The following is a 27084-nucleotide window of genomic DNA, read 5'->3' as shown; positions in this document are numbered from 1 at the left end:
CTATTCGCTCACGTTGACTCCCCCCGCGCTCCGCTCCCCGTCGCTCCGTCGCTCACGTTGATTTGCGCACCTCTCGCTTCATGCTCCGCTCAAACCGGGTCGCTCAACAGTAAAAAAAAAGAAAAGAAAAAGAAAGTAGAAATTCTAGTGAAATCTCGGTGCGCTGTGCACTGCTGGATGTCTGTGTGTCTCCGAGCCCGTGTGACCGGGCATGCTCAAACATTCGGTGCGGGGGCCTGACGCAGTGCCCTGCCTGCCACATCCTTCTCTCTCTGACCGTTCACATTTCTGATGTGGTCCGGCCATGTGACATCGAGTGCCGATTTGTTGCATTCTTGTGTAGTCGCCGTCCAGGGCCTTTTCCTGCTGCGCTGTGAGCGTCCATGTCTCGGGCCCCGAGCCACGAACAGACACCTCTTGAGGTAATCTCCCATGTGAGATTGCCCTCTATCCTCATCCCATACAAGGCATTCCAGGCAAGCAGCCCCCAGACCTTCAGATCCTGTTCCGACGAAGCATTCCAGGCACCAAGATATTTGAAGTCCTCGACTACCCTCAAGCACTGTCAACATTAACCCATTAAGACCGGGAACGCATGTGTGTAACCACTTTAACTATTATTTTATTCTTTGGCAATTAAAAAAGTAGCAGATATACAAGCTTATAGCGTGGCACCGAGTGCTCCGCTATGAGCTTGTATATCTGCAACAAAAAAAAAAATCATGAAAATTTGTGCAAATCTTTGAAAATATATATTTTTTAAAGCAATTTTTTTTACTCAAATCTTTGCTTCTGGGGGGTCCCTAGAACAACATATTTTGAGATGGGGGTCCGCGGCCAAATACATACAATCATTTTGGGTGGTCCTTGACATGAAAAAACTTTGAGAACCACTGATATTATAGCACCATAAGTTTTGTTTTTTCTAAAAAACTGTTCGGATTTAGAAGACATTTGTAGAATCCAAAGATTTGAGTTAAAAATGTTCACTTTAAAAATATATATATATTCAAAGATTTCCACACATTTTCATGATAAAAAAAAATAGTAGACCCCGATCAACAAAGTACATAGGGTCAAAGCGGTTAATAACTCTCTTATCTGTGCCCTTTGTTGATGCGTTGATGAGTTACTGTACCTTTAACTTACAGAGTCCTGAGGGAGAGGCGTCACAGATCTGGCATACGCCGTCGTAGATGGTCAGCACCTTGGCCTGGCTGTACTGGGAGCCGTCGTTCGTCACCTGGACACAGGAATGGGACGAGATTGTCAGGAAATGAGCCGATAACTGAGCAGGTATAAGTGGGGGCCGACAGATTGTGCTGCCATCTACTTCAGTGTTTCCTCAAACTGTTTCAGCTCAATACCCCAAAGGGGAAATATGGTGTCTCCCTGGGCCCAAAAGTACATTATGAAAGTAACCACTTAAGCCCTATTTTATAGTGAAAATAGCATAATCTACAAGCTCACAATGAGTCCCAATGCAATGTGATTGGATATTTGCACCATTTCTTTTTCCTTTTTTTAATGGATTTTTGTACTTTTTGAAAATGTATGAAATTCTTTTGAAAGATGTTTTTATTTTATTGTCTAATTTGTCCCCAGGAATATATTTTTGTCTCTGTCAGGCTAGACTGAAAGAGCGACGCCCCTCTGCACTCTGATTGGTTAGGAGATAACAAGGTTCACCACCATTCCTGCATGGTTCCCCCAGCCTTTTTTCTTTTGTAACAAAAAAAAAGGCATGGGTTTCCGAGGCTACTGTCAGGCCGGACGGCTGAAAGCCGGAGACTATGTTTTCGCCCCTGTCAAAGTAGTAGTAGCAAAAACCCCAAATGCCGGAAAATCTTGTCAGGCGGATATGGGCAAGTGCAAGTTGAGGGGCCGAAAACATAGTCTCCCGCCTTCGGCTGTCCGGCCTGATGGAGGCAAAAAGCTAAAATAGCACTGTATAACATTGGTTCTCAAAGTGGGGTCCGGGGACCCCCAGGGGTCCCTGAGGGAGTCCCAGGGGGTCCCCAGCTAAATGATGGATAGTTAGGAACAAAATGGACCCTTATGGGTCTGTAATTCAGAGAGTGTACAAATGGAACCAAATGGACCCGCTAGGACCCTAGCGGGTCCATTTGGTTCCATTTGTACACTCTCAGAGTTAAATTAACATTGATTTTACAATAGAAATTGGGGTCCCAGGGATAGAAATGCCATTAAATGGGGGTCCGTAGCCTAATGCATGTTAAACTGGGGGTCCTTGAAATTAAAATGGTTGAGAATCACTGCTAGAGCCATACAAATCTTCTCTTGTGGGGGTCCCTGGCATATCTTTTCAAATAGAGGTCCGTGGGCTAATAAGTGTCAATTTGGGGGTCCTTTACATGAAAAGGTTTGAGAACCACTGCTGTATAGGGCTTACATCATGGCTTACATCATGGTTTTCTTTCTTTTTTAGTTTTTTACAAATGGAAGCCAGTGAATGATCACCATGTTCAGGTGAACCCAGTTAAAGGACAACAGATGACAGGGACCACCGTGGGAATTCGTCTAATGTGATCATAATTACAATCAGACAGAATTCAGCGGCAATATGTCTCATTACCTCGTGTTATAAAACAGAGTAGCGGAACACACAACTACAAGATACGTTGAACTAATTAAACTCAAGCTGCTTGCTGCTTTTCCAGAGCAGTCTGGTGTTTTTACACTCAGAGAAAAGCCTCTGAGAAAAGCAGGCTGTTGTTCCGGAGGAAACTTTAGTTGCCAGGAAATAAGGGAAGCTGGTTGATGTTTTCCCCCTTTAACCCAGGCATGTCCGGGACCCCCAAGGGGTCCTCAGTTACAGTTAACAGGGGGGCTGCCAAATCTTTGTGTGATAGGATAATGTTTTTTAAATTAACCACTTGAACCCTCGCACCCCTGTTCTGAGTTGAACATTAGGCAAAAATAGCAGATCTAATCTGCAACACAATTGTATACACTTTGTAGTGGGGGGGGGGGTGTCCCTGCTTCATCTCTCTCTCAGCTAAGGGGTCCTTGGCCTGAAAAACGTTGAAGACCCCTGCTTTAGCAGTGCAGTAGGCTACACCAGTGTATCCCAAACAATGGGTCAGGACCCATTTCTTGATCCCGACCCATTTTTCATAAATTTGAAACAAATAAATAATGATAATAATAATAACAACATTTTCAAAAAGAATTTCAGAAATAAAATATAAAAAAAAAAACTCCATACATTTAAAAACGCTTTTAACACATTGGGTGCAAAACACGGTAAAAAACACGTTTTCAGAGAGTAGCACTTAGGTGCCAAACACGGTAAAAAACGTGTTATCAGTCTTTTTGTTTTATTTTTTTTTCCACAAGGGGGGGGGGCTAGCGCAGCTCTGGAATCACCCACGGTGACTCTGAGAAGGAAGGGAGAGATGGATCACCGTGCCAAAAAACAGGGCTCTCCTTTCTCCTTGATAAAAACCTCTGTATCTCCTTAACTTTTTACATCGGGGAAAACGAGTCATTTTCGATGGGCGATTACTCTGTAATGGTGACTCGCGTGAGAGATGTTATTGTTCCAAACGTTAGCCAGGACCATTGTTTGCGTGTGGGTGCTCGCCGTGGAATCCACAGCTATAAACAGCACAGCGTTACAAACGGTGAGATCTCTGGCACTCAACGTAATCTGTTTTAATAAAACACTGGCACCCGTTGTGTTAACAAATTGTGAAATATTCAAGTGTCGTAAAAATTCCTCAAAATTGTTCTACTCTTAGCGTTACCTGGATCTCCCAGCGTGCGTAGGGCTTGTCATCCATCATGAAGTCCTCAGTGTGGGCGGCCATGTTGCTCAGGGATGGAACGGCACAGTCCAGGACCTTGGAGCTGAGGAACGTGGCTCTGGTCCTCTGCTTCTCACCTGGAGACCACTCACCGTTCATGTACTGCGGACCCCACACACACACACACACACACACACACACACACACACACACACACACACACACACACACACACACACACACACACACACACACACACACACACACACACACACACACACACACACACACACACACACACACACACACACACACACACACAGGTTTGGATAGCACTTTTTTCCTTGACCAATATTAAGATTTGTTTAATGATTAAGTTAGACAAATGCAAAACAAAACAAGAAAAAAGGAAGGGGGCAAATTCTTTTTTTTCACAGCACCGTAGCTGGGGACCCCCTGGAACCCCATCAAGGACCCCTGGGGGTCTAGACATGTGTGGTGATCTTGTGAAGGGTTCTTACCGTCAGTCTGGTAGCCAGACAGCTGAGGTCTGGGGACTGGATGAAGCCCAGGCCAAACACCCTGACACTGCGACAGTCAAAATGTCTGATGTCACAAAGCCCTCTATTCTCCAGGTCTGTCACCTCCACCGGCTGACCTATCAGGAGACAGATAACACTGTCAGCCAATCAGAATCTGCAGGAGAGGTTATAGTCTGACCTATCAGGAGACGGAGAATACTGCCAGCCAATCAGAATCTGCAGGACACATAGTCTGAACCAGAGCCTTCTATTAGGGAGTTACGTCAACGAGGGGGCAGAAACAGCGCCGGTCACGTGGTTCATGTAAACTCGAAATAGTGACAAACGCTCATAGACTGCAGTGCATTCCGTAAACTTCCGGTTCAGGGCTTTGTCACTATTCGCCAATAGAAGGCTCTATAGAGGACTGGCCCGATGAAGTGAACGGAGGTGACGCAACTCTCCTTAAATGGCTCTGGTCTGAACTATCCAAGCACCCAGAACCGAGAGGGAGCAGTGAAGCGAATTGGACATGTTGTCCGTTCTGCAGCTTATTACGGCTGGGGCCAGACACATGAACGAGCGAAAACGGTGTCGACCAATGGGCTCGACTCACAAGCTTGCGCACGAGCTTGCGTACGGAGGTGACATTACATTACTGCGCATGCGAGACGACGCGCAGAGTGACGCAAGACACGACACACATAGGGCCCAATTAGTCACATTTCCCGACCCGGAAGAAGGGGTGAAAAGGGAATATGCACTGGGTGAGCAACTCCATACAAGTGAATGGGCGGGGCTTTCCGGTGCCCTCTCTATTATTTTTAACTCAAAGGAACTATCAGGAGACTGTCAGCCAACCAGTATCTGGAGGAGAGATTCTATTTAGTCTTACGATTGAGCTATCAGGAGCTGTTACCAGCGACAAAAATAACCTATCTACAAGCTCACAACGCTGCTATCTTTGCTATTTAACAATAAAGAAAATAAAAGTTACATTTCAAATGTTTCCCCCCAAATAGAATATTTTATTATAATGAGTTAAATTGATTGGTACTCACTGATAGCCAGGCTGCAGTCGTAGAAGCTGTAGCTGGGGTAACACTGACAGCCCCACTCGGTGCAGTGTCCGTTCCCGTTGCAGAGGTTGGGGCATCGCAGGGCGGTCACCACCTCCCCCGGAGCTTCGCCCAGCTCCACCGCACGCACCGTCCGGTTCTCCAGCAACCGCCTCTCACACTCATTCTCCAAGTATGGAACCTGCACATAAGCAATATTATATATATGTTTTTAATCCAGGGAATTCTCAAAGTGGTGTCCTGGGACCCCCAGTGATACTTTAAGTATCAAAATCAGTTTTGTAGATACCCTCACAAAAAACATTCAGTAATCCTGTTCTCTACACTGCCTCCCCCTGGTCAGCCGGGGCGCCTGATGGAGGGGAAAGGAGCTGGTTGGAATAACGTGTTCGTTCCACGCACTACGTCCTACAGAGGAAACTCCCCCCTGTCAGGTGATAAGAAGCGGCTGCTAGCTCCTCATGCATTATAGGAGGCATGAGCTCAGTTCTAGGCTCTCCCCAGGCTGGCAGAGGGAGAGTAGCGCCCAGGATTACATATGCAATTGCCACTGGGTGAAAAAATGGGTTACAAAATCGTGGGATTAAAAAAAAGGGGGAAAAAAACAGTTTAAGCACTTGAACCCTTTTTTTATACTTTGTCTATAAAAAAACAAATAGACGATCTACAAGTTCACAACGCGTTGCGATGCGACGGGTTGTGAGCTTTTAGATCGGCTATTTTGGGGGAATAATGTATATCGTCGCTGTCGGGGCAGGAACCTCATACCTACATATTTCATTTTTTTTATGTTTTTCCGTAAATGAATGTCCTACTTCGTCAGACAAGAGTGTTGCACAAAAATAGGGAAAATAGCAGTTCTACAAGCTCACAACGCCTCGCGATGCAAGGCGCTGTGGCGCGTGGGTCCTTGACATGAAAAGGTTTTGAGAGTCACTGATCTAAATAGAGACAAAGCTCCTCACCAGGGCCTCCTCCCAGGCCAGGTCATCCTTCAGCTGGAGGTCCAGGATGCAGAGGTCCACGGCCTCGCCCAGACGACGGCCCAGCAGCCCGCCGCACACCGCGCCCACCGTGGAGTTGGCCAGCGCCGCCTGGCACACCTCCAGGGCCTTGGCGGAGGTCAGGCCGCTGGGGGCGGGCCAGCGGGGCCGGACGGTCGGCCGCGACTCCTCGGCCATCAGCTGGTGGTCCTCCGGGAAGAAGTAGGAGAAGCTCTCCAGGTCGGCCTGGCTCAGGCTCTGGGCGGCGGGGAAGATGGGACGGAACTCCAGCGGCTCCGTCTGCCAGGGGGGGTATAAAGTAACAAAGTGCGTTTAATTGGGTACTTTTACTTGACTTGAGTATTTCCATTTTTCTTTATACTTCTAGTCCACTACTATGTTCAACTCTAAGTTGAAAATATGTCACCAAGAAGATAAGAACGTCACACATGAAAGTGCATGCGCAAAATAAGCGCTCGGCTCGCGCTGCTCCCATATGCTGCGCTAAGGCCCCTATACTCCACTACAATTATTTGACAGCTTTAGTTACTATTTACTTTGCAGATTCAGATTATTGCAAAACATACATAAACCATTTGAAGAAGCTGTTCACCCCAACAACATACTTATTTCCTATCAATTACACACCCCATGAAGCATTGAATTCATGGAGATTTTGTTTTTTCCTCGCGCATCGCATAATTTGATGACTGGCAGAAAGATGCTAATGTATCCGGTAGGAGGCTCAGAGATGTCTCTTTGAGTCTCCTACCGGAAATACACCCGGTCATCAAATTATTGGCTCAGGAATGCGTGAAAAACAAAAAAACATCCATGAATTCAAGGCTTCATGGGGTGTGTAATTCATAGAAAATAAGTAAACAAAAAATTGGGTGAACTATTCCTTTAAGCCCCATTTTATCGGCCGATCAACAAGCTCACAACGTGTCGAATCGCAATGCCTTGTGGGCTTGTGGATTGGCTATTTTCGAAAGATTTTGTGACATTTTTGAAAACCTTGGGAAATGGGACATTCTGCATAACGAGTACTTTTACCTTAAGGATACTTTAAGGATTATGTTGATGTCAATACTTTTGTACTTTTATTCAAGTAGCATTTTGAATAGCTGACTTGTATTTGTAACTTGTAGTATTTCTACATTGTGTTTTTTTTCCTACTTTTTCCTTCCACCACTGACCTCTATCGGGAGCGTCTGCCTCTTGGGCCGGTCCGCCGAGAGGGGGAGGAGGTCTTCCCTGAGCTCTCTGTCGAGTTCGCCCCCGTCGTCTCGTCGTCCGGTATCTCGGAACGTCCGAGACTCGGAATCCGACTCGGCGTCGATGATGCCGCCTCGTCCGAAATCCCGAAAAGCGTCGGAGTGCCTCTTTTGCAGGCGGCGGTTGTTAAAGTCGTACGTGTCATACGATGTCCGTTTGCTTGGTCGGTTGAGAGACAGAAGGACGTCCTCTTTCAGCTCTCCGTCCAGCCCATCCTCCTCGTGCTGTCCGAACTCTCTGTGCGTCTGGGAGTGTCTCCTCTCCAAAGGATGGCTGCTGAATGAGGACAGGTCCAGGATGCCGTCTGCAAGGTTAAGGTTATATTTGAAGATGTTTGACAACAGGGCTGAAGTTGTAATGCTAGCATTGGTGGAAAAAATACTCACAATTTGTACTTAAAGTAAAAGTATCAATACTGCAATGTAGAAATACTCCATTGGAGTACTCCAAGCCATGTTGTCAAAAATAATAAATATGAAAAAAATAGCTTGTAGATTGGCTATTTTCGCAATTTTAAAGATTTCTAACATCTTTTTTCCATAATTGGACTTATGAAACATTGACAAAGACTAAAACTAAGCACATCTCTACAATTTTAGTTTGTTTTATTTAGTCTTGTAAACACAACACACACAGGTTCAGTGAGCTATAGTCATTTTTGTTGTAAGGCGCCATTTTTATTTTTATTTCTGTTAACTAGAATGCTTTTCGTTTAGTGTTTGTTTAGTTTTTTTTCCCCCTCTCAATTAAAATTTTCTTTATTCGGTTAGTTTCAGTTAACTATAACAACCTTGGCTGAGTGGCTCGTCCTCATCCGCTGAGCTCTTCAGGTACTCCAGCGTGGTGTCCATGGAGGGGAACAGCGATGTGTAGTCCACATCGTGGTGGTCCATGCAGGCGGAGTGGGCCGAGGAGCGGGTGTACAGGTGTCTCATGCCCCTGGCCGAGGGCCGGACGGCGCCGTAGCCTTTTCGGCACTGGCAGAAAGGCCTCCTGCTCTCCTGCTGCGGGTCAGCGGGAGTTTTGTCGAATAGACTCTCGCCGGGAGCTATCCTAACACAGAGACAGAGGAGGGGAGGTAAAACACCTGGACAGAGCAGGTTGATACAGTGCATGGTTTCCAGTGGTGGAAAGTTTGATTTTGAGGTGTTTGTACTTTACTTGAGTATTTCCAATTTCCAATACTTTTACTTCGACTCCACTACATCTCGGATCCAAATATTGTACTTTTACTACTTTTAGTTTTACTAAACAACAACTAATTGCAATATTTCCCCTGGACAAGCAGGGATGCCATATTATGAAGTGTACAAGTTTGGTCTCTGATGCTGGAGACCTGCGTTGGAATCCCGGGAAGGACACAAGATTTACGGATTGCAGCTTTAAGTTTAATTCTATGCTCTACTAAGCTTATCACAATATATAATACAATACAATATAATACAAAAACGTAAATACGACACCATACAATGTACTGCAAAATGCTATTCACAAGGTCTACTAAAAGTTTGTACTATAACACAACACACACACATACACTTTCTAACTAAAATAAATAAGTAATAATAATTATAATAATGCTCTATTTTTGACGAAGATGGTCATGCGGGCATCAAGCACATGTGAGGAAATACAAAGGATGATGTTTTCTCAAACATTACTGTATGTATATCTTAAATTAAACAAGTGCTTACTGAAACAAAACAACACTGTGCTCAGCCAGCTAGAAAGAGCTTTGGAACAGCCGCTGAAGTGTGACCATTTTGTAAAAAAAAAAAAAAGGACAAATGGTCTACAGTCTGAAAACAAGGACGAGTTGTACTTAATTTCCACATTTGTCTATTTTCAATCCACGGCTCATTACTTGTGCTAATTTGAAATCAGGCTCCTGGACATGGCTGAGGCTCACTGTGTCAAAACATTTGTGCAGTGAATGTTTTATATTCACAATTGATGAAAACTGATGGAAAACAGAGATCTTGAATTGAGCAAAGGCTGAATGTGTATTTTTTTGGAGCGCAAAATGAACAAAACTAATGAAAGCCCCACTAGAGGCTATGTGGTTGGAACCAGTTAACACTTTAGAATTGTCCAAAACTACCCAAAACTACCCAAAAGTATACCCAAAACTACCCAAAAGCGTACCCAAAACTATACCAAAAGCGTACCCAAAGCTACCCAAAACGACCCAAAACTACCCAAAAGCGTACCCAAAACAACCCAAAACTACCCAAAACTACCTTTAGGGTGGGGTCTTCAACGTTTTTCAGGCCACGGACGGACCCCCTAGCTGAGAGAGAGATGAAGCAGGGACCCTCTATATTGTATAAAATTGTGTTTCAGATTAAACTTATTTTTTTTACTTGGTCTGCTCGTTTTTCTCTCTACACCTAAACCTCTTCGCCAAAAATAGCCGATCTACAAGCTCACAACGCTGTGGAGCTTGAAGAACTGCTATTTTTGGATAAAGTTCTCCTCAGAAAAGGGATGCTAGCGTTCAAGTGGTTAATGTAAAAAAAAAAAATCTTATCGCAAAAAGATTTGGCAGCCCACCTGTAGTAACTCTGAGGACCCCCTATGGGTCCCGGACCCCCTGTTGAAGACCCCTGCTTAAGAGCCTGCTCTCACAAGTGAAAATAAAAAGGGTAACATTTTGTTAAAAAGATACACATGGATTAAGAAGAATGTGGGGGAGAAAGCCTAAAAACACTCCCGGAGGCTTGAGAAGTGGCATTCTCCGGTAACATGTGTACACTAAGTGTAGGGTAAAATTATATTACTGTAGAAAATACACACCTCTATTACAAAGAAAACATTCAGGCATATAGACATACTTCATGCATTAGAGGAAAGGCCATGGTAGGGTTCATTCTGCTATCTGCCTAATAGATTATGAGATGTTATCCTGTTTGCAAAGTTGACATTTTGGCCTGAGGGGTGGTGCTAGAAGCACTCAACTTGACCAATGGATGGACGGACCAACCAAAAGAAAATACATTTCAAAGCATTGTATCCCATTGAAGACGTTTCCCAAAGTGTTATATCTCATTGACAATGACGTTTCCTCAAGCAAAAAAAAAAATACATTTCTTCAAGCATTTTAATCCATTGAAAAGGGCGTTTCCTCCTGCAATGTAAACCGTTGACAAGGGTGTTTCCTCAAGCATTTTACAACCCATTGTAAACGATGTTTGCTCAAACAAAAAGAAAGACATTTCCTCAAAGCTTTGTAACCCATTTGAAATCCCACGTGACTGACTGACCTCCAGCTCTCGATGAATCCGTCCAGGTCGTCGGTGCCGTAGGAGCCTCCGTCCGATCCCTGGAAGTCGTTGTTGACGTTTCGGTCGAAGGTCCCGCACAGGCCTCGCGTGTTGCCGTAGTCCCTGCTGGGCGCTCTGACGGACAGGCTCATCCCCCAATCACTGACGTCGGCCCTCACGAAGGCCCCGGACGGAAAGATCAACTAGCGAGAGGAGAGGCACACCCAGTAGCTCATTAACACACTGTTCTCCTCGTGCACAAAACATACCAAAAACGATATACAGTACATACTGTACAGTATATACATAGAGTATATACTATATATATTAGAGTACATTAAAACAGTGGTATGAAATGGCAGGGTTCATTATTAATCACAAGATGTTAACAGTAAATGTAATTTCATTCAAAAGTTGAATTGAAAATGGATAGTATCAAATGGTGGGGTCCCGGCTTAAAGCATATCAAATTGGGGGTCCTTGAAAATATATTTGTTGAGCATCACTGAACCAAACTACTGTATACCTACTGTACTACACTGTGAAATCTTGAGTTCTTTTTAAGGGTCTATTAGGTTTCATCTGGTTCATTTTTAACACTCTCAGAGTTACAGACACGTAAGGGTCCATTTGGGCCGCTGGTGGTCCCCGGACCCGATGTTGAACACCAGTGGTCTACTGCAATGGTTCTCAAACTGTGGGCCAGGACCCCCAGAGGGGTCCCCAAAATATTTTTTTGGTGGGGAGGGGTCCCCACATGATTTGCTTAACATGCAACATCGTTTTGCCACTCAACAGTAAACAAACCAACATACAGTATAAGTGTATGGGGTATCTGCACATTTCTAAAGTGACAGTTTAAGGACTTTTAAGACATTTTTAATACCTCTAAAATGAATAAAACATGTGTAAATAAAAAACAAGACCATTAATGCGCCAAAAGTCATTAACAAACTACTATAAAAATGGTCAAACATTGCACAAATTGTAAAATTTGGCAAAAAAGTTGAATTATCTGTATTACCGTATATCCTATATTTATCTGTAGAACCGAGGCAAACAACAATTTTATGCTTCAACCCCTACAATTCCAATTGCCTGTCAGAGTGGGGGGGGGTCCCCAGTTGTAAATATGATTATTTTGGGTTCGTCGCGACCTGAAAAGTTTAAGAACCAACTGGTGAATTGCATAAAAAATGAACGTGATTCCTACAGTGACTTTCTTCCCCTGATGGGTCTCGAGCACCCGGACGCGCCCGCTCCCGGCGTCCCCCGGGCTCTTCAGGGTGAGCTGGGGCCGGGTCTCCTGCAGCTGGCCGTTGCACATGTCCAACACGGCCACCTCGGCGCCCTCGCGCACCGCCACGCCGCAGTTGCACGCCACGGCGTGGTGCCGGCTGCCGCAGTCCCACTGGCGAGCGTGGACCTCGAACGTTCTGCTCAGGCTCTGGTACAGCACGAAGGACCCGGTGTGGTGGTTCTCATAACGCCTGGTCACAAATGAGGAAATTCACAATTAATCAGGGTTTTGATTTTGTCAGCCACTTAACCCACTTGAACCCCAGCATCCATATTATGGTGGGAACAAAAGCCAAAAATAGCAGCGTTGCGATGCGTTGTGAGCTTGTAGATCGGCTATTTTTCGTACCAAGTACGTTGAGCCCTATATACTTCACTGTACGACAAACAGTGGAAATAGCCGATCTACAACCTCACATGACCGCATCGCATCGTGTCTTCTAGATCTGGAATTGTTTGCTATCGTAGAAATGAAGGACTTAAAAAAAATGCCCAACATAGAAACAGCGGGGTTAATGTGTTTAACATACTTTTTTTTTTTAATGTTATTGTGATTATAAAACATTATAAAACATAAAACATATACATACATAAACATATAATCCCCCTCAACGGCATGATCTTAACGTGGTGGGACACTCCACTGGGATTTAACTGACAACCGTAGTTGACATTAGGTGAGTCATCACTACAGAACTCCACCCTGCCCGTCCCCCCAGGCAGTTTAAAACAAACACCCCCCTCATTAGCGGACCCCATCTGACCCGGGTCGATGACGTAGCTGTCAGTCAAGAACAGAAGACCTGCGCTGGGAGAAAAACTCTTATGACTCCGTACTTAGATCATCACAGTAAGTACAGCAACAGTTAAGCCCCCCCCCCCCCCCCCTCAGCTCAAAAGCCATTCTCTGTGGATACGGCCCCTATTACATCAATTTGGGGGTCTGAGAACCACTGATCTAAGCCAGTGGTTCTCAACTTGTGGGTCAGGACGCTCAGGGGGGTCGCCACATGATTTTGAGGGGGTCCCCAGATTTCACTAAGAGTAAAAAAAAAAGTTTAATCTGAAACACAATTTTATACAATAGAAGGGGTCCCTGCTTCATCTCTCTCTCAGTTAGGGGGTCCGTGGCCTGAAAAACGCTGAAGACCCCTGCTCTAAACTCTCTGAGAACCACTGATCTAGGCCAGTGCTTCTAAACGTGTGGGTCAGGACGCCCAGGGGGGTCGCCACATGATTTGGAGGGGGTCCCCAGATGACAGTGAAGTGACAATCTAACGACTTTTAAGACTAGAAAATAAATAAAATAAATGAAATGGAATGAAAAATGATTATTACTGCATCAACAGTAATCAACAAACTATAATATAAAAACGGTTCAAACATTGGCCAAATTGTCAAATAATATAAGAAAGAGGCAAACACTGAAAAAAACGTCTCGCAACGCTGGACCTACCTGCCGTCCAGCGTGATGATGTGCGGGTCGGTCAGGGAGTAACAGATGGAAGTGGGAACGTCCTGCACCGTGACCTGAGAGGGGAGATAAAAAGAGCAAGAGGTCAACACGGCGCTCCCTCTCCTCCCTGTGACCCTGTGAGGACTGATGTGAGCACATAACACAGACAGAGAGAGAGAGACAGCCTGTCTGGGTGGGGCCTTACATCGTATCGTGCTTATGGAAGGTAATTGATGGTTTGGATGCAAGACTGATTGACGCTTGTTTAGGTAAACCGTTTCTCAATGTGGGGCCCGGCAACCAGCCGGGGTCCAAATGGACCCTTACGGGTCTGTAACTCTGAGAGAGTACTCAGAGTCAGAGTTAAATTAACACTGAGATCAACAACAAATAATAAATGAACACTGAGAAAAGGGGGGGCGTATCAAATGGGGGTCTGTGGCCTGATGTACTATATCAAAATGGAGATCCTTGATTTCATTTAGAAAAAAATGAGAATCACTAGTTTAGATGGATAGAGATGTAAATCTATGGATTCTGCCGAATGATAACGTTGATATAACTGATGATGTACAATTAAAAATAAATATGGAGCTTACAAAGCATTCAAACAGCCTTTAAAAACAGCTGAGGCCCCCCTGCATCCCTGGCACTCAGTGGTGAAAAGTAACTAAGCGCATTTACTCAAGCGCTGTACTTTTACTTTCTTGAGTATACTGTATGTATGTTTGCCAGACCCAGGGGGTCGGCCTACAGGAGGCTTTGTCGGTCGGTCGGTCGGTCTGTCCCTCTTTTCCTCTGCACACACGTCATGCGGTCTGACAGAACCAGGTCTCCTGGTTTCCCTAGTTTATACTTGTTTTATACTTATCCTACTCAGCTGCATTTCAGAGGCATATATTGTAGTCTTTACTCTGCTACAATTATCAGAGGACGGCCGGAGTGACGGCGACCCGGGGTGGAGAGGGTTGGCAGCCCAAACCACCTCTTCCGTGAGGAAGAACCAAAAGCTACAGGCTGCGGTGAAACCTGCACGGAGGGTTCCCAACCTAGCCTGATTATCAGACTGAACCTGCGTGGAGCTTCAGTCTGACATTGGCTCCAGTGTAGGCCATTACAAGGGGGAGGGGATTAGAATTTCCCATACCAGTTAGAATTGGTTTAGAATTTCCCTAAACCAATCACAAGGGATCCCCACCTCCGACCTCCGACTCTCATTGGACGGTACTTTTTGTACCAAATAAATCACATTACAACACCAGACCAAGAGGGGCAGTCCACTCAAGAGAGTGGGCGGGGTCTATGGTCGGGAACCAGGCAATAGGCTCTATGAACAGCAGCCATATTGGAAAGAAATTGGGCCTCTTCTTACTTCCTTAACAGGTGTTACCAATAATATTAATTAAGGCTCTGGTCAAACAGAGTCAGGGTGTAGATATTGTGCATGTTGGCTCACTGGAAAACACTCTGCTACACCAGTGGGTCTCAAAGTGTGGTCCAGTAACTCTTAGAGTGTACAAATGGAACCAAATGGACCCGTAAGGGTCCATTTGGTTCCATTTGTACACTCTAAGAGTTATGGGGGTCCTTGAAATTAAGAAGTTTGAGAACCACTGTGCCACACTAAATGGAACAGAGCCTTCATTAGTATCATTGGTAACACCTGTGAAGGAAGTAAGGAAGAGGCCCAATTTGCTTCCAATATGGCTGCTGTGCATAGAGCCTATTCCCGACACACAGTTTGAGAACCACTGGCCTAGAATCCAGCCGCAATAAGGTGATTATTTAACTCAGTACTCTACTGAGTACTCTACTGAGTACTTCTCACTTTGAGGGGAGAGGGGACGTAGTTCCTCCAGAGGCGCGGGGCCCCGGGGCCGGGCAGAGCGTTGAGCAGGCTGGGCCGGTTCCCGTCGCGGGTGAAGTCGGTGACGGCGGTGAGCAGCACGGTGTCGCTGGCGCAGCGGCCGCCCTGGCAGGGCGCGGGTTCCAGCGCCGCCTGGCAGGAAGACAGCGCCACGTTGGGGGCCTCGTGACCCAGGCCGTCTGGAAGAGGCCAAACACATCATTAGCACATCGTCTACCCCGTGTGATCCCATGGTCTCTAGTGTTTTATTCTTTATTTAAGCCACTAGGACCTGAGGCCGATTCTACAAAATGTCTTCTAAATCCTAACAGTTTTCTTAAAAAACCTTATGTTGCTATATCAGTGGTGCTCAAACTTTTTCATGTCAAGGACCCTCAAAATTATATGTACTGTATTTGGTCGCGGACCCCAGTAGCAAAAAAAATAAAGTGCTTTAAAAATAATTATATTGGGGCGCCCGCTGGCCTATCGGTCCAAGTGCATATCATAGGCTCTAATGTCTGACAGCGTGTCGCGGGTTCAACTCCCGATCCCGACGACCTTTGCTGCGTGTCTCTCCCCATCTCTCTCCTTGTTTCCTGTCTATCTCCTGTACTATCAATAAAGGCAGAAAAAGACCCAAAAATATCTTTAAAAAAAGAAAAAAGGAAAGGAAATGATATTAAAAAGATTTGCAAAAAATGTTCAAGATCTTTCAAAAATAGCAGATGTACAAGCTCATAGCGCGGCATGAAGTGATGCGCTATGAGCTTTTATATCTGCTATTTTTTAATAGCCAAAGTACAAAATAATGGTTAAAGTGGTTAAAAGATTGTGATGCAAAATTATGTGAAAATGACACAGATGCTTTCCCGGTACTAATGGGTTAATTTTGTATTCTTATTTGTTTTGGTTCGGCTCTGGATGCTTGGCTCTTAGCTGTAGCCAAACTCCCGTCCTGTGGTTTATTATTACTGCTGTTTCTGTTGTGACACCGGAATCTCCGCACAGGGGATTAAACAATGCTTGTTGAGTGACATCGGGGCTTGATAAGAACGCTTTGATCGTTAATTTGAATCAGCTGTGTGGAGGGAGAACTGCAGTAAACATGTAGGATAAGTTGTAATCCTGCTTACATTAATAACCTTCCACAAAACTGCAGCTGCATACAGGAGCGTCCTCCTGCAACATAAACAGCCCGCTGTCTGACTCCACAGCTGTCATTGTTTATAATCATGTATTTCAACTTAGTTGTAGATTTTTATTTTTATACTGCAATCATGCCATTTGTAATGCTATAATAATGTGTTGTTGTTGTTGCAAATCATATTCTATTAATGTTTTTATTGCGTTATTTTATACTGCAATCATGCCATTTGTAATGCTATAATAATGTGTTGTTGTTGTTGCAAATCATATTCTATTAATGTTTTTATTGCGTTATACATAGAGGTAGAGGCATCGTATATCTTGCCTCCTCCTGAAACTTTTCCATTTTATATTTTGTGTACTGTTTTTTTGTATTGTTTTTACAATTTGTGCTAAATAAATTAATCAAATCAAATGATAGAACCCATTGGGTTGTTGTGATGCGCGGACACTTTTTAACGTCACCTTCACAAACCGGCAATCGCGGAAGGTAACAGCAGACTAATGACCCTTTTTTGATTTCAGTCAGTTTTGTTCCCACATTATTGTTATTATTGATTGACGTGGATCACTGAAATGAACTGAATGAGTGACAAGCGGAAGTCATGCCCATAATTCGCGCAAGGCCTCACGGCACACTGGAAACAAGTGGACATTATGGAACGCTGGTTCTCAGCGTTGGGTCCGAGGACCACCAGGGGTCCAAATAGACCCGTAAAGGGCCTGTAACTCTTTAGAGTGTTCAAATGGAACCAAATGGACCTGTTCCATTTGAACACTCTCAGAGTTAAATTAACACTAAGGATTGTTACAGTCTAGATTTGGGTCCCGAAGAAGATTATATATATTTGTTTTAATCAAATCAGGGTCTGTGGTCTAATGCCTATCAAACTGGGGGGTCCTTGAATTTAAAAAGGTTAAGAATCAATGAACTAAACTATACTGGAACAATCTGTAAAATCCACTTATTCAACTCTAAGAGTGTAACAAGGCTGAGAATCAATGTTGTGAGAAACCCATGTTGATCTGACCTGGATCGTTGACGCTGAGAGACAGAGGAACGCCACACTGGTGTTCAAGCTGTGGTCCGTGGCACGGGATGGGGACGGTGCTGTAGATGGTCACCTCATGTTCCTTGCTGTTCTCTGCTATGTGGAGAACATCAGGAGAGAACTACACGCAGGAGAACAGAAGAATCAGTACAATTTTAAGGTGCTTTTACTTTAGTTGAGTATTTCATTGTTTTAATATACTTTATACTTCTACTTCACTACATCTACAGGCAAATGTTGTACTTTTTACTCCACTACAATAATTTAAAAACTTTAGTTACAAGTTATATTACTTATGGATTTAGATTATTAATACAAAACATGCATTAAACACGTAAGCCCTATTTTATACTTTGGAAACATTTGAGGACTTTTCATTTGGTGCCGTATGTATTGTTGACAACCCATTTATCAGTATGATAGTTTTGTCCGCTCATTTCTTTGTTTAATCGCTTCCAAGTTCACTTGTTTATCCCGTATACTGTACGACTTCTCTCTATCCTGACTGGATGAAATTAGTATCCCAACCTGAACATTAGGTTTCAGTTTAGCTAGAGAGATGGGGAGACCCCTGCTACTGAGCAAACACTCTTTAGTAATGATTACTATCAGAATATAGAGCTATGTTAAGCTTAATTTAACAAGACAAATAAATGGAAGTTATTGTATATAAATGAATGAATTATTTTTTGTTTTTTATTAATAGTTTTTATTACCTTGAGGCCAGCATAGAAGCTCTCACTCTCTCGTGGCACAGATTGCACTTGACTGTAGTTGGCTCTGAACGTTGACACACTGCAGGAAAACTGTAAACACAAATGATTTCAGTGGTTTGATGTGTGTTTTTGACAATAATTACATAAACAAACAGACAAGGCCTCACTCAAAACTCTAGTTTGAAATAAGTCCCGGATAGCAGCCTGCCCTGAACCACATCACTGCTACTCAATAAAACAGCTGAGTCAGTAACATAATCATCATGATCATGATTAAACAGTGATTCTGAAATGTTTTAATTTCAAGGACCTCCAGTTTGGTCTGCACTAAGGACCCGTAACTCTGAGAGTTGCAGACCCATAAGGGTCCACTTGGTTCCATTTGTACACTCTCAGAGTTACAGAACCACAAGGGTCCACTTGGTTCCATTCGTACACTCTCAGAGTTACAGAACCACAAGGGTCCACTTGGTTCCATTTGCACACTGTCAGAGTTACAGCCCCATAAGGGTCCATTTGGTTCCATTTGTACACTGTCAGAGTTACAGCCCCATAAGGGTCCATTTGGTTCCATTTGTACACTGTCAGAGTTACAGAACCACAAGGGTCCACTTGGTTCCATTTGTACACTCTCAGAGTTACAGAACCACAAGGGTCCACTTGGTTGCATTTGTACACTGTCAGAGTTACAGAACCACAAGGGTCCACTTGGTTCCATTTGTACACTGTCAGAGTTACAGACCCATAAGGGTCCATTTGGTTCCATTTGTACACTCTCAGAGTTACAGAACCACAAGGGTCCACGTGGTTCCATTTGTACACTCTCAGAGTTACAGAACCACAAGGGTCCACTTGGTTCCATTTGTACACTGTCAGAGTTACAGACCCATACGGGTCCATTTGGTTCTTAACAATCATTTAGCCGGGGATGCCCTGGAACCACGGACCACTGGGGGTCCCCGGACCCCACTCAAACCACCAATATAAAGTATATCACCATTTAAAGCAACAATAATAAGCTATATTTATATAGCACTTTTTAAGAACAATGTCACAAAGTGCTTGAGAGAAGAATCCATAACACAAAACAAGCATGAAACAAAGTAAAATAAGAAATACATAAAAATAAAATAAGCTCATCGCGCGGCACTCGTACTTGCAGCATGCTACCAAGTACAAATTTGGTAAGTGGACTCAGACCACCAATAGGGACGAACTGAAATGAGTTAAGCCCCGCCCCAAAGGCACCGCTTCCTTCACACAGGGTGTGATTTTAATTTTTAGCGGTGCCAACCGCTCTACATTTGACTTTGTCCGCTTGAGCGTCCGTCCGTATGAGCACGGGATGAGCACGGCAAAGAAGCAACACATACAAACACACACGCACACACACACACACACACACACACACACACACACACACACACACACACACACACACACACACACACACACACACACACACACACACACACACACACACACACACACACACACACACACACACACACACACACACACACACACTTGGAGATTGTCTATGCCATCTCTCCTCTCATTGGCCACACGTGCCACTGGTTATCAAAGAGGGCTCCAGGGACCCCCAGCGTATGTTATGTCCGTCCGCCCGTATGAGCACGGGATGAGCACGGGATTTTAAACAGCTATAACTCCAGTTTGCAGCATGCCACCAAGTCCAAATTTGGTATGTGGACTTAGACCACCAATAGGGAGGAGCATGAATTGCTGAAGTCCCGCCCGAGGGGTCCAGGGACCCCCAGCGTATGTTATGTCCGTCCGCCCGTATGAGCACGGGATGAGCACGGGATTTTAAACAGCTATAACTCCAGTTAGCAGCATGCCACCAAGTCCAAATTTGGTATGTGGACTTAAACCACCAATAGGGACGAGCATGAATTGCTGAAGCCCCGCCCCCTCTGTCTTCCCATTGGCTGGCCTTTAAACAGCCATAACTCAAGTGCGCAGCATTCTACGGAGTACAAATTTTGTACATGGACTAAAACCACCAATAGGGACGAACTGTAATTACTTAAGCCCCGCCCCCTCTGTCTGCCCATTGGCTGGGCTTTAAACAGCCATTATTCCAGTTTGCAGCATGCTACCAAGTACAAATTTGGTAAGTGGACTCAGACCACCAATAGGGACGAACTGAAATGAGTTAAGCCCCGCCCCAAAGGCACCGCTTCCTTCACACAGGGTGTGATTTTTTAATAGCAAAATAATGCGTTCCAGAGAATGCGTTCCAGGTCTTAAAGGGTTAAATGTTTTTCGCAAATTAACGTATAAGAGTAGCACGAAAAAGTTGAGCTTTCCGCAGAAGCTTGTAGATCTGCAGTTTTTGCTATTTTTGTAAGTGAAAGTGTGTCTTTAGCTTTTATACAAATTGAAAAAATGCAAAGTTTTAATAAGAACTTGTGACTAAATAATAACTACATTGGATCCATCGGAACACAGGTTATTTTTCCCCCATTTCCTGAAAAATAACACCCTGTGTGAAGGAAGCGGTACCTTTGGGGCGGGCCTTAACTCATTTCAGTTCGTCCCTATTGGTGGTCTGAGTCCACTTACCAAATCTGTACTTGGTAGCATGCTGCAAACTGGAATGATGGCTGTTTAAAGCCCAGCCAATGGGCAGACAGAGGGGGCGGGGCTTAAGTAATGACAGTTAGTCCCTATTGCTGGCTTTAGTCCATGTACAAAATTTGTACTCCATAGCATGCTGCGAACTTGAGTTATGGCTGTTTGAAGGCCAGCCAATGGGAAGACAGAGGGGGCGGTGCTTCAGCAATTCATGCTGGTCCCTATTGGTGGTCTAAGGTGGACTGGAGTTATAGCTGTTTAAAATCCCGTGCTCATACGGGCGCTGGGGGTCCCTGGACCCCTCTTTGATAACTTCATCAATTCATGCTCGTGCCTATTGGTGGTCTAAGTTCACATACCAAATGTGGACTTGGTGGCATGCTTCAAACTGGAGTTATAGCTGTTTAAAATCCCGTGCTCATACGGGCGCTGGGGGTCCCTGGACCCCTCTTTGATAACGTCATCAATTCATGCTCGTCCCTATTGGTGGTCTAAGCCCACATACTAAATTTGGACTTGGTGGCATGCTGCAAACTGAAGTTATAGCTGTTTGCTTCTTTGCCGTGCTCATCCCGTGCTCAAACAAACGGACACGCAGACAGAGTCAAACGTAGAGCGGTTGGCACCGCTAAAAATAAAGGTTTTGGACAACGTGGTTTCTACCCGACAGCGATGACAATATGGCCGATGACGTATTGGTGAATTGGATCCAAACATTAAGGGCGCGTGGCGCTCCAGACATAACACATGGACAACACCCCCCCCCCCCGGACTGTGCTGAGTGCACCAGCCACGCACAGAAAGCTGTTACCTTTGACCCCGGCACAGCTGTGACATAAGCATGTGTGAAACATGGGCCCCCAGAGCAGTGGTGGAAAGCAACTAAGTACATTTACTCGAGTACTATACTTAAGTGCGACTTTGAGCTACTTTTGACTTTACTTGAGCATGCCCTTTTTTCAAAACATTATACTTCTATACTCCTCTACATGTCAGAGGCAAACGTTTACTTTTCACTACAATACAATTATTTGAAAACTTCCAAGTTACTCTGCAGATTTAGATTACATAGATATTATTACATAACATGCATTAACCAATTAAGCCCCGTTGTATTACTTTGTCTATTCGAAAATAGCCGATCTACACAACGTGTCGCTTAAGTGGTTAATGTAGCCTATGTTTAGTAATTATTAAAGATTTTAAATAACTGTAGTAGTCGAGTAGAGTATTTGCCTCTGAGATGTAGTGGAGCAGAAATATAAAGTATCAAAAAATGGAAACACTCGACTCAAAGTAAAAGTCCTTAAAATTGTACCTAAGTACAGTACTTGAGTACATGTACTTAGTTACTTTCTACCACTGATTGCCTAATGCTTCTCTCTTCTCCTGCATGTATAGAAGCATAATGCATTGAGACATGCACATACTCAAGTCAAGTAAAAAGCACCACACGTTTCTACTTAACCACTTGAACCCCAGTGTCCATCATTTTGTGGAGAGAACAGTAGCCATAAAATAGCAGATCTACAAGCTCACAATGCGACGCATTGTGAGCTTGTAGATCATCTATTTTTGACGGGAAAAAAGTGGACAAAGTACATGTAGTAACTCAAGTCCAGTCATCTAAGACTACTGGGGTTTAAGTTACCCATTCAATCTGGGAACGCATCTGTGTCATTTTAGATTTCTTTGGGCTATTCAAAAACAGCAGATCTACAAGCTCATAGCGCGGCACCGAGTGCCGCGCTATGAGCTTGTAGATCTGCTATTTTTGGAAAATCGTGAACATTTTTGCAAATCTGAAAATATATATTTTTAAAGCGAACATTAATAACTCAAATCTTTGCTTCGGGGGGGTCCCTGGAACAAAACATTTTGAGATGGGGGTCCGCGGCCAAATACGTATCGTTTTGGGGCTCCTTGACATGAAAAAGTTTGAGAACCACTGATATTATAGCAACATACGTTTTTTTTTAAGGCCTCGGGTCTTAACGGGTTAAGTGGTTAAATACGGTACTTGAGTAAATGTACTTAGTTACTTTGCACCACTGGGTGGGTGGAGGGGGAAGGAGGGGGGGGGGGGGGGGCAGAGCTTAACGTGTCCCAGACAACATACGTGTCAAAATATGGCGAGGAGTGAGCGCTCGGCCTCTCACAGCTGGACGGAGGAGAGGAGACATGGCGGTGGTGCGGAGGGCGATGACATCACCTGAGTTGTCACATACGCTCCGCGTTTGGAGGGATAATAAGCTCTCCTGGTTGCCCCGGCAACGCCCCAAAAAATGAGTTCCATGATAAAGCAGGAGCTGTCTTTATGTGTTAACCACTTCACCCCTGGAGTCAGGGTTTTGAGCATGTCACTATACGTGTACACGTTTTGTAAGACCATCTATAGAATATCACCAGAGGACTTGGGTCACAAAAGGGCTTAAAGGTGTACTATAAGTCATTGGTTCTCAAATTGGGGTCCGGGGACCCCCAGGGGTCCTTGGGGGAGTTCCAAGGGGTTCCCAGCTAAATGTGTTAATATAGCTAGTAGTTAGTAGCTAGTTAATTATCACACTAATTTGAACCACTTTAACATACCACTTTTATACTTTGACTATTCAAAAATAGCAGATCTACAAGCTCATTGCGTGGTACCGAGTGCGGCGCTATGAGCTTGTAGATCTGTTATTTTTGAAAAATCGTGAAAATCTGTGCAAACCTTTGAATATATATTTATTTTTTACGCGAAAATTTGTAACAAAATGTTTTACTTCTGGGGGTCCCTGGAACAAAATATCCGAGATGGAGGTCTGCGGCCAAACACATATCATTTTGGGGGTCCTTGACATGAAAAAGTTTGAGAACCACTGCTATAAGTGATATTTTTGGTTATAAGTGTAAATACTGTACTGTTCTATATTGTGATGGTAATTAATGTTACTAGACCATACCCGGTCGACGCATCCGTGGGGGGTTCTATATTGTGATGGTAATTAATGTTATAGAGTGTTTGTTCAGTAACAGGGGTCTCCTGCTCTCTCCGGCTCTTTAGTAAACAGAAAATATATTTTCATGTCAGGATACTCATTTCATCCAATCAGGAGAGAGAACTCATACAGGATAATGGATAAACAAGTGGAATTGGAAGTGATGACACATTTCTGCAGACAAAATTGGTAATGGAATAGTATAAGATTGAAGGCGATTAATGGGTTCTCTCTTGTGATTGGGGAAAATTGGTATCCTGACCCGATCTGTTTATTAAAGACCTGTTACTGACCAAAACACTGTATAGTAAAGATTACTATTACAATAGAGAGCTTTAACTTTTTAACCAAAAAATATCACTTACACTGTCTTTAAGAGGTTAAGCTGTGTGTGCAGCCAAGCGTCAAGGTGCTCTTGAGTAAAGGCAGCTAAAGTTTCACCACGGCCTAAAAGTCCAGGAGGGATAAGTGCATAATGACACACACACACACACACACACACACACACACACACACACACACACACACACACACACACACACACACACACACACACACACACACACACACACACACACACACACACACACACACACACACACACACACACACACACACACACACACACACAGCCATTCAGGAACAGAAAGCGTGGTGCACTGGTTCCTTACGGGTCAGTAACTCTGAGAGTGTAGATCGGCTATTTTCAGCCAAAAGATTTGGTGTAGAGGGGAGAAAAGGAGAGGACCTAGAATAGAGCCCTGGGAGACCCTGGTCAACAAAGTATATATAGGGTTTAAGTGATTAAAATGTTCAACAGTAGTGAAAATAGCCGATCTAAAAGCATCACGACGCGTTGTGAGCTTGTACTTTAGATCGGCTATTCTGCCACAGCATTATTAGACCCTGTCTTATTACTGTGTATAAGTATTAAAGTTGTTATATCATATGATATAAGTGTAAAAATATTAGGAAAAAAAAGGTAACCGATCTACAAGCTCACCATCCATCACAATGTGACTTATTGTGAGCTTGTAGATCAGCTATTTTTTTATATTTTTGTTAACATTTAGAAAACTGGTAAAGGAAAATCAATATCATTGTTACAGTACAATAATCACAATCACATAATCACAATATCGAGTAATGGAGGTATTTTGTCAGAAGAAGGTGCTTGATTTTGTGCAGCCCTATACCATACCATAGCACAGCACAATTTAAATGACTAAGAATCCATTTAAATAGAAAGCATGTGGAGGGGAGAGAGTGAGGCTTGTCTAGGCTGGATCTGATTTCACAGTCCTCCATCCATCGCCCTCTCTCTCTCTCTCTCTCCTCTGTACAGGCTGAACCGTGCCTTAGACAGGTCACCATGATCCATCGTTTAACGCCGTCCTCACCTGCACACGAGCAGGGTCAACCTCGTTCAGCATGCCTTCCCCTCACAGTGAGCCTGGCTCTCATTACTTCATATACTGTGCATTGGATCACATGTGTTTGATTGAGTTGAGAACGTTTTTTGCAGCACAGACATGCAGCAGAAAATGCAACGGACCCTTTGTCAGCCTTCTGATTGGTCCCTGACTGACTGACCAACCAGCAGGCTCCTTCCGCGTTGTCCCGCCTCAGTGTAGTTGTTTATGCTGAATTTGTTATTTTAAAACAAATATATATATATATATATATAAAACAAATATATATATATATATATATATATATATATATATATATATATATATATATATATATATATATATATATATATATATATATACCCAGTTTTTACAAAGAAAACATTATTGTTCAATCACTATACTGCACCCGAGATGTTGCTTTTCACTGAGGCCAAGTTTAAAATAAGAATTGAATACATACATACAATATCAATATGAGGCAAATGAAAAACAACATTTTTAAATGGAAAGTGGATGGAGAAAGAGGATTTCTATCCAACCAAGCAACAGCAACCAATGGGTGCGCAGGGGGGGCGGAACCGGACAAAGGGTATTATCTTTTAGGAAAGCTTGTAAGATTGGCTATTTTCACAATGTGTTGTACGATGACATTGATGGGCTTAAGTGGTTCGCTGTCTCTGTTTTCTTTTACAAATCGAACCCCGAGCATTAGTAATAATACTAGCAAGAGTGGTACAGGTACAGCACTGAGGGGGTTCCAGGGGCTCCCCAGCTCCCCAGCTCGCAGCGCGACACGAAGTGACGCGCTGCGAGCTTGTATATCCGCTATTTTTGAATAGCCAATGCAAAAATCTAAAAAGATGTTTTTTCATGGTTTTAATGGGTAAATACATAAAAAAGCTCTATTTTCAAAAGATGTTGACAAATCGTCTCTTATGGGAGTCCCTGGCACAAAATAATGTCAAATGAGCGGTCAATGCGTTTGAGAACCACTGCACTGTAACAGCCTTATCAATAACTGTTACCGTCTCTCCCAGTCTGAAGTGCACTCCGTCCATCTCCACCATGGAGAAGGTCTTGGTCGTGGACTCCTGCCTGACCTCAGCCTTCATGCTGTGTCCGATGTGTCTGGCCCACACCACCCGGTAGCCCACCACGGTGGCCTGGTGGTCCGGGCCGGACGAAGAGGGGGAGCTGACCCCGACGAAGGAGCACCTCAGGTGGACGCTGCTGCCGAGGAGCTCCGGGGTGATGACGGGTCTGCTGGGGAGAGCCGGGAGGCTCGCTGGATATAGCAACACAATGATGGAGATGAAGAAGCAGAAGAAAAAATAAGTAAATAATCACTTAATTGACAAGGTAAGTGATTTTTTTCCCTCTTTCTTTTATACAAAAAGTGTATTTTTAAAAATGCTAAAGCTCTATATTCTGATAGTAATCTTTGCATTTGAGTGTTTGTTCAGTAACAGGGGTCTCCCTGTCTCTCCAGGTCTTAAAGGGATAGTTCACCCCCGAAATTACTTTTTTTCTATCAATTATACACCACATGGAATTCATGGAGATTCTGTATTCCTAAACCAATAATTTGATGACCGGTGGCGGCTCCGGTAAGAGACATTAGCATCTTTCCGCCGGTCATCAAATTATTAGGAATGTGGCAAAAACAAAAAAAATCATA

At 44.0% G+C, this 27084-nt stretch overlaps 1 protein-coding gene across 1 annotated transcript in view; it reads right to left on the bottom strand.

The window, feature by feature from the left end:
* Nucleotides 1-27084, bottom strand: part of LOC311041105 (von Willebrand factor D and EGF domain-containing protein) — a 94083-nt gene that overhangs the window by 45939 nt on the left and 21060 nt on the right. Inside the window, exons 5-18 of the mRNA XM_084051579.1 lie at nucleotides 26432-26691; nucleotides 18413-18502; nucleotides 17676-17817; nucleotides 15478-15695; nucleotides 13650-13723; nucleotides 12108-12384; nucleotides 10895-11097; nucleotides 8422-8684; nucleotides 7553-7935; nucleotides 6336-6653; nucleotides 5353-5551; nucleotides 4292-4428; nucleotides 3771-3932; nucleotides 1139-1243 (exon numbers count right to left, since the gene is read on the bottom strand). Of these exons, the coding sequence (XP_083907705.1) occupies nucleotides 1139-1243; nucleotides 3771-3932; nucleotides 4292-4428; nucleotides 5353-5551; nucleotides 6336-6653; nucleotides 7553-7935; nucleotides 8422-8684; nucleotides 10895-11097; nucleotides 12108-12384; nucleotides 13650-13723; nucleotides 15478-15695; nucleotides 17676-17817; nucleotides 18413-18502; nucleotides 26432-26691 (2831 nt within the window). The remainder of the gene's footprint in view (nucleotides 1-1138; nucleotides 1244-3770; nucleotides 3933-4291; nucleotides 4429-5352; nucleotides 5552-6335; nucleotides 6654-7552; nucleotides 7936-8421; nucleotides 8685-10894; nucleotides 11098-12107; nucleotides 12385-13649; nucleotides 13724-15477; nucleotides 15696-17675; nucleotides 17818-18412; nucleotides 18503-26431; nucleotides 26692-27084) is intronic.

The sequence above is a fragment of the Gymnoscopelus microlampas genome (assembly GCF_963454915.1).
Source record: "Gymnoscopelus microlampas genome assembly, chromosome: 24".
Lineage (NCBI taxonomy): Eukaryota > Metazoa > Chordata > Actinopteri > Myctophiformes > Myctophidae > Gymnoscopelus > Gymnoscopelus microlampas.
The sequence above is the reverse complement of the archived record's forward strand: the minus strand, read 5'-3'. Positions and strand labels throughout refer to the sequence as shown.